This window comes from Antechinus flavipes, chromosome 2, assembly GCF_016432865.1.
Source record: "Antechinus flavipes isolate AdamAnt ecotype Samford, QLD, Australia chromosome 2, AdamAnt_v2, whole genome shotgun sequence".
Lineage (NCBI taxonomy): Eukaryota > Metazoa > Chordata > Mammalia > Dasyuromorphia > Dasyuridae > Antechinus > Antechinus flavipes.
Window position 1 is genome coordinate 545,286,149 of NC_067399.1, and position 8,757 is coordinate 545,294,905.

An 8,757-nucleotide genomic window follows, 5' to 3' on the forward strand; every position below is an offset into this window, starting at 1 on the left:
TCATTGTCATTAATATTGTCATTGTACTTTTTATCTGAAATAAAAAAAAAAAACAGGTAAATATAATCCTGTCTATATATAATCTACAAATGTATCTTTTATTTTATAGTTACATTAAAGTAATGAAATATGTTATCTTTTGCATTATGGATGAGGAAATTCCAAGACATACCCATTTTCCTGTTGGTTGTTAATATAATACTATTGTGCTTCCTTTTCATAATTTTGGTATTCTGTAATCAGAGCTTAATTAATCCTTTAAAATCAATTTGGTCATTTGTTAAAACTTAAGAAAATGCATTTTAGTAGAAATGGTGCTAGTAAACCTTTTGTAAATATTTATTTGTATAGCAAATAAGGAAAATTTGCAAGGGGCATGGAAGGATTTTTTTTTTCTCTAGCTTCCTATGCTAATATTAGTTCATATTCCATTTGTAGGAATTGCTGTTTCTAATCTAGAACTTGCAATGTAATAAGAATATCTGCTTTTCAGTAAATGGAGATGACTGCAAACATGGGTGTCTAGTGTTTGAATTTTTTTTTTCTTTTCAGAATCACATAAAAAAGCTGGATGGTGAAACTTACCGGTACCACTGCGCCATTCCTACATGCAAAAAGGCGAATCTTGTGGTTACAAATAGGTAAAAAGACATTCTTCAAATGTAACTATGTACATGAAAGGAAATTTTGGAAGAATAAATAGTTGGCTTAATGAATTTTAAAATTTAAATGGAATTAAAATATAAATAAATAAATACAATAAATGATTTAATGAATAAATCACACATTGAACAATAATGTAAATTAATGATTGATAGATTTGATTAATATCAAATTTAAATAAAATTTCATAGACTCTAGAACCAGAATTCACCTTTAGATATTATATAACCCAATCCCATAATTTCACTGAAAAAGAAATTACAACTTGGACAAGTTGAATAATTTATCTAAGATAACTAATCAGTGGCAGAACTGATTCTGAAACCTAGGTCTCCTAACTTTCAACATTTATAAAATGAGTAGTTATAGCATCACATTTAAATGTAAGATTATGTTTAGAATTAGTTCTGTTTCTTTTTATTTGTGTCCTAGAATTTTTGTGAGAGTTTCATTTTTCTGAAATAAATGGACAGAGAATCATTGTTTTTTCTCCCTAAGATTAATTCCCTTATCTAACTTGGGAGAATTTTCTTTATGTCTTTAAAATTTTCTAGATAATATTTTATAGGTATAGAAGACAAAAGTTGCATTAGATTCCAGATACCACTTTTGATGAAAATTTGGTGAGGATGTCTAAACTCATTAGCTTATTCTTAGGTTCATTTTGTTCCCTGGTCTTTTAGGGATTCTTGCATTCTTCCATATTTGTACCATGGAAAGTTTACATTAAAGGCCATTTCCTATACAGTATTTTTCTTGAACTTGATGGATTTTTGTTTTCTTGTAGTAAATGTTAAGACATCAAAATCTAATCATATTTAATATTTGACATTTTACATGTTCTTTCTTGACTAGAAAGCATACTCTTTCTTATATGAATGCTATTAAGACACAATTTGGGGGGTAACTAAGTAACTCTATGGATAGAATACATCAAGAGAACATGATTTTAAATGCGGCCTTAGATTACTTGACACTTATTAACTTTGTGACTCTGGGCAAGTTAACTTCAATTGTCTCACCAAAAACAAAACAAAACCTCCCAAAATCAAAGAACCAAAAAAAATAAAAAGTTTTCCAGGTAAAAAAAGGCTTCTGCCCATCTGATTTTTCTAGCCATAGTGCTGCCAGTAATGACATATGTACATATTTTTTCAGAATAAGGCAGTTGAAACTGGAAACTCCTTTTGTCTAAAATATTATACTTGTTAGTTTTTGTGTAGCTCCATAAAACATTGCACCTTTCCAATTACTGCAAAAATGGCAAGGAGTAAAGTTCGAAAGTGTTAGGTTATTTTTATCTTAGTTTTCTTTAATATCAGTTTTCTTTAATCTCTACTGCAATATATATTTTACTGGTGAGTGACCGGTTGACTATACTATTTTTCAACATAGCTTGTATGAGGAGAAAGATTAATTTTGTTAATCACTTTTTTCTACTTAACTTTATGAATAGGCGAGTACTCTTTGTGAAGGAAGTGGAGATCTTAGGTCACATGTCTGTAGAATGGCAGCACCCTTTTGAAGATTTTGTATTACCTCCAAGTGTTGATAAAAATCTCCTAAAAATCTCAGTTAAGGTAAGTAAATAAGCTAATGAGAGAAGAGACACCATATAAAACAAAACTGAAAAGCAGGAAGAAAGGAGCAAAGGTACCTGGTGTGGGAGACAAGATATAAAAGTCCAAACACAGAGTAACTGATGGAAAAAACTCGGCTTCCTTTTGTAAGTAGGACCCTATAATTAATGGCCTCCAGTCATAAGATCCAACCAGAACAGCAGAAGGTGCAAATGATATGTGAGGACCAAGAAGATTGTTTTGCAGAATAGTGAGATTTCCAAATTATTAATATTCTGGAGAACTGAAAGCATAGTAGAAAGTAGAGTTGTCATTTAAACATCCATTTAAAAGTTGTGGGTTGTTTTCTCTTTTATTGTGCCTAGCCAAAATTGTTCCTCTTCTTTCATTTCTTTTGAAACAGGATCATGGCTTGTTCCACAAAAAGGACAACGTCAATCAAGTTTGTCTACGAAAAGTTTATCTTCAAAATCCAACAATAGCAATGGTAAATCATTTAAAGATTTTATACGTGAAAAGTAAAGAGAAGAAATGTATTAGTGCTGTTCAGTTAGTGAATTTTTATTCTTTAACTTGAAGGAACAATAATGCTTTCTGTTAGAATTTTGGTAGGTAAATTCAGAATTATCCTTGCATGACTTTTTGCCAACTAGATTTGGAACTCACGAGGAATAAGAAGTCTAGGAATGATTTCAAGTGTGCAATTGAAACACTCTTTCCAATTTTTCCACTTTCTAGCTTGCCTATCTGTTCAGATTTTGACTTCCAGCAGTATTACTTGGGGACAAGTCATCCTAGATTTGCTTCAGCCCATATAATGCTCATTATTTGTTTGATGTTAATGTCATACATATAGCAGACAATTAAATATTTGTTGTATCAATGTATGACCATGTTCTGAGTATTATATAATATAGGAACAGAAAGTTATTTAAGACAGGGTTTCTGGCCTTTAAATGACTTATAATTTGGTCTTGAGAGGACAGCTGAAACACATAGAATGAGGAAAATGCTAGAGTCTGAGGATTCTATATATCTCCTTATCTGTGTCTTCATTATCTCAGTTTGACCATGAGTTCAGATTTTATGATTGTCATGGTAATGTTGACAGATTTGAACAACAAGGTTATTTGTTAAAAGATCGATACTGTATCTTGATAGGAGTATATCTTAAAATTGTATGTAAATTACATTTTGATCTCCACATATTTAAAATTTATTTAAAGATTGGAAGATTTTATTTTGAGTCGAATTTTTTTTCCTCCAGAAATTAATATTTTTTGAATGGAATTGAGACTTTTCTCTTTTAAGAAAAGAGTGTATTATATTTCTGCTGTAACAAATTTTGACAAGAATGAGAAACATATGTGATAAAAAGCAATATAAACTGATAATTCTGATAGGTGAGAACAAATCCTTCTCCACTGCTGAATGCAGAAATGATATGGTTTGGTTGCCAACATTATCTCTTAAGTAAAGGTATGGGATTTTCGTCCACAACCAAATTGGTACCATAGGAAGTAAGAAGACAGTGCTTCCTTGATCCACTACAATTACATAATCTCACTTGGGCTCCCATTGTCATAAAGTAATCCTTCTGTTCCTCTCTAATCAATTCTTTACCCTATATACCATTGCACCAAGTACCAAGATACCTAGATCTTTTTTTCTTTGCTCAAATCCCACAGGCTTTTCTTTCCATCTTTCAGCTGAGGATTTCACTTCATACTTTATTGAAAAACTGAGGCTGTATACCATACCATAAACTGCCTCTTTTTCCTTTCTTCTCATTTCACATGTCTCTTGATACACTTATTATGTTCATCACTCCAATCTGTGATGAAGAGGTGGCTGTTGCCTTAGCAAAGATTCCTTGTCTACATGTAACCTTAATCTGTCTCCTCTAAAATTGCTCTCTACCAAGATTCTTTCATTTCTAAAGAGAAGTCCCGGTTTCTCCCATTTTTAAAAAACTTTGATTAGATCCTACCATACTCACTAGTCATTGCCCTTTGAAGTATAGATGTCTTTTTGGTAGGAAAATTAGTATTAAAACCTTGTCAAATATAATATGGCCAATTTCTTCTGTTAATTCTCTTCTCTTTCACTTCCCTTAGTCTTTATTTCTACAATTTATGATTATTTTTCTAATTTATAATATTCTTTTTTACAGAGAGCATGTAATGCCATTGATAATGCCCAGTCAACAAGACACCAGCAAAAACTAGTGAAGCAATCATCGTTGAAATTAGTTAAGCAGTAAATGCTACCTTAATTATTCTCCCAGATACTGGGTTGATGTTCTTCTTCCATTATCATCTTGATCTTGTTGGAAATGAATTGGATGTCATGACTGTCTTGTAGAGAAGTCAGAATTTTTATCATGCTCTGGAAGAATGTAAGCAAGATAATCTTTCATGTAAGAAACCTTTTGATTGAACTTGGCAGATTATTTTTTTCTCAAGGACTAAATTAATTTTTAAGCAGTGGCATTATATATATATGTATATATTCAGGTATGTGTATTTACATATACATACCCACATTTTATATATATCTATATATAAATGCAGATACTATACATACACACATGCACATATACAGATACTTCTTTATTGAATATTGAGTAGTACATTAAAAGCCTTGAGATGTGTCTGTTATTTTAAGATTTTTCCATTTTTGGAATGGGAGGAATAAATTCAAATTGACAAAGAACAACAGGTCTGGTTGTAAATTGTAATCCTGTTTGAGACTTGAGAAAAGAACTTTATAAATGATTGTTGCTTTCTTTAATGGTTTTAAACAACAGATAAATGTTTGATATTGATAATTTTGTTTGGTCATTCTAAATAATTGAGTGAAATAAATTTCAAGTACATTATGTTATGGTGAACAAAAATCATCTGTGAAATGAAAATTGACAAGAATTTTTTCCTATTTCTTAAGAAAATCACATTTTATTACCTGTGTTTTTCTTTTGATATGTATTTTTTCTCTTTGTAATATAATGAGTATGGGATAAATTGCAGCATTAACTTCTAGAGTGGTCTATATTTTCTTTTCCATGTTGAATATAATTCATACATTAAGGAAAACCGTATATATGCCTGTCCCAGAAAAAGTATTAGTATATGAAAATATTGCACTTTAACTTGTTTTATGGCTTAGAGATATGAAATGTTTTTATAAAACACATTGAATGTCTATCAATATCCCAAAGATGATTATTTAACAAATTATAAAGGATTTTAAGGCAGTATGAACGATAAGAATCACATGATCAGAAGTATTTTTGAAATGCTCATTAAGAGGAGCTATTAAATCCATACATATGTATCAGAAAGAATAGTATTCTTTGAAGAAGTGATCATGTCAATACAACATTCTTTTATTTCAGCCTGATCTGGCTAACTGACTGGAGTACACTGTTTATTAAGTCTTCCAAAAAAAAAAAAAAAAAAAAAGATAATTGAGCTTTCTTAATTTAATTGGAATACAACCATTCCATTTAAAGGATTTATTATCAGTCACCTGCCTCATAAAATAATGAAATAAAATGGAACTAATGTACAGAATTTGATAATATTTTGTTTTTGTTCATAAGTAATGGAAATTTAAAAGTTTACATTGTCCTGTCATCAAGTAGGTTTTACATGGATCACTCCAATAGTACTATTTATGAGTCCTCAAAAATTGAGTTTAACCACTATTTGTTTCTGAAATAGAAAATAAGCAATACCAATTTTTATGTTATTATATGTCTTTCTGTCATTTCTTTCCTATGAAGAAAATTATCACTTAATGTGCATCTTTGAACAAATTTTCTGTACTAATGAATAAAGATACTTTTTCTAAAGGCATAAAGAAACATTGCAAAAAAGTATACAATCCGTCTTCTTCTTTAAAAAATTCTTAATTATGACTTTAAGATACCATATTATTTTATCTATAGGATATCTATCTGTATTTATCTTAGGAATAGCTCATTTTTGAGTTATTGAACTAATGATTTATTCTAAAATGACATGGGTGTAATGTTAAACTATGCAAAAATCAGGTTTCTATTCATCAATTCACCAGTACTCTTGCCTTAAATTTTTTTTTAAGTTTTATTGTAAAACTGCTTTGAATTGATCCTTTTTTCATCATTGATGAATGTTTTGCTCTGCACTTTTTATATTACATTGACTGCCAGTAACTGTATGTAAACTTTTCAAAGAAATAAAATACTCGATGTGTTTGTCGTGATATTATTTACAGACATGATTCAATCTGATATAAAAGTATCTTATTAATTCCTATAATATCCAAGGCCATAATCTAGATGCTAAAAATACAAAGACAAAATAATAAATAACCCCTGCCTTCCCAACTCTTCCCAAACCCTCATTTAGGACATAAGAAAACCAAAACTTATTTTACACACACACATTATTCAGAATAAATTTCTGCATTTGCCATTTCCTAAAAAAAATATTCTCACATTCTTCTTAGTCCATTAGGAGGTGGGGATAGCATATTCCATCATTTGTCCCTTGGAATACTGTTGGTTGTTACATTGACAAGAATTTAGCCCAGTAGTATTCCACCACATTTACATACTATAGTTTGTTTATTCATTGCTTAATTTATGGAACCCCTCAGATTTTTATCCTTTGCTACCTCAAAAATATCAATTTTTTTGTACTACTTAATTTGTTTTGCTTACACTTGTCTTAATTTGTCTTCCCTCTGATTTCCCTTTTTTTCTTTTCTCTCCTATTTCACTGCTGAGTGAAATATATCTGTGCTCAGCTGTATTTGTATGTGTGTATCCAGTTCATATGAGAATGAGGTTCTGGTGTCAACCATTCCCCTCCCCCCATCCTCCTTGTTTATATAGATATCTACTAAAAATCCTAATTACATGAAATAATTTTCACTAATCTATCTTTCCTGAACCCCCTCTTCCCTCCCAGTCTATTGCTCTTTCCCTCTTTCAGATATAATAGAACCACTATTCTCAAGGTATAATAGAACCACTCCCTGGCCTTATCTAATTAGATTCACTCCAAACCTTAATAATGATCAGGGTCAGAGGGTGCACATGTATCATATCCCTGTTTTTTAATGTAATCTTTTTTTTTGTTTGTTTCTGAAAGATAATAGGTGAAAGGTTGTTCATTATCACTATACTATTATTCAGTGTTACACTAGAAATGCTAGCTCTAACACTGACAAGAAAAAAAGAAATTGAAAGAATAAATGTAGGCAATGAGGAAAGAAAATTCATTCTCTATAGATGGTATGATGGCATTTTAAAGAATCTTAGAGAATAAAAGAAACTAGTTAAAGCGATAAAACTACATAAAAACAAAAACAAAAACAGGGTTTCTATTACTAACAAAATCCAGCAAAAAGAAATAGAGAAATTCTATTTAAAATAACTGCAGACAATATAAAGTACTTTGGAATCTGTACTGGGATACACCTGGGTACTGTATGAACACAAAATATTACAAAATATTTACAAAATTAAAAATATTTTTCTCATACAGATCTAAACAATTGAAAAAATTGCTTGCTCATGGGAAAGGTGAGTTAATATAATAAAAATGATAATTCTATCTAAAGTAATTGGCTTATTCAGTCATACCAATCAAACCACCAAAGAATTGTTTTATATCTCTCTTCACTTCTTATACGTTAATGTTTATCCACAGCTCAGAAGTCTTCAATTTTATTTTCACCCCCACTTTCCCTCCCATATTTAGTTTTGCTGTGTAAGTTACTTTTGGCTGTGAGCCTATATCTTTTGACTTCTGGAATGTCATTCCAAATTTTCTTCCCCTTCATAATGGTGATTTCTAAGTCACTGACTGATTCCTCAGTACTTGAATTCATTCTTTGTGGGTGCTTACAGTATTTTTTCTTTGATCTGGAAGCTTTGGACAGTGATGTCCCCTGGGTTTCTTTGTTCTTGGGTTTTTTTCATGAAATACTTGGTAGATTCCACCAAATTTCCACTTTTGCCCTTGAGGTCTAAAGGATATGATTTGTTTTCAGATTTTTTTGAAACAGTATGTTTTTGTTTTGGTCATGATCACCCCAATCTGTTCTCCAGGTCAGTGTTGTTATTTTTTTCTGTGAAGTACTTTACATTTTCTTCCCTTTTTTTCAGCCTTTATATTTTTTTTGTTGAGTTATGGAGTCATTGGTTTCTCTTTGGTCCATTATGATATTTAGTAATTTATTGCTTAGATGAGGCTTTGTACCTCTCGTGTCAAGTTTTTAATGTCTTTTCCAATTCTTTCTTACCTTACATCTCATTTTCTAATTTTTTCCCCTCAAATACTCATTCCATTTATAAAACGCATTTTAACTCTTACCTACAGGAACTCTAGTTGAGTTTGTGGGCACGCTGTATTTTTCCTCTGAGTTTCATAGTTATTTCTTCCTTCTTTGTATTTTGATTGCTACCATAGTACCTCATTATAATGGGTTGGGGTTTTTTGGTTTTTTGTTGTCCACTTTT

General features: G+C 30.6%; 1 protein-coding gene across 1 annotated transcript in view; it reads left to right on the forward strand.

The window, feature by feature from the left end:
- VPS13C (vacuolar protein sorting 13 homolog C) overlaps positions 1-6,491 on the forward strand; it is a 186,969-nt gene extending 180,478 nt beyond the window's left edge. The window contains 4 exon segments of the mRNA XM_051973796.1: positions 553-641; positions 2,120-2,243; positions 2,647-2,730; positions 4,417-6,491. Of these exon segments, the coding sequence (XP_051829756.1) occupies positions 553-641; positions 2,120-2,243; positions 2,647-2,730; positions 4,417-4,506 (387 nt within the window). The 3' untranslated portion in view covers positions 4,507-6,491.
- The last annotated feature ends 2,266 nt before the right edge of the window (positions 6,492-8,757 follow it).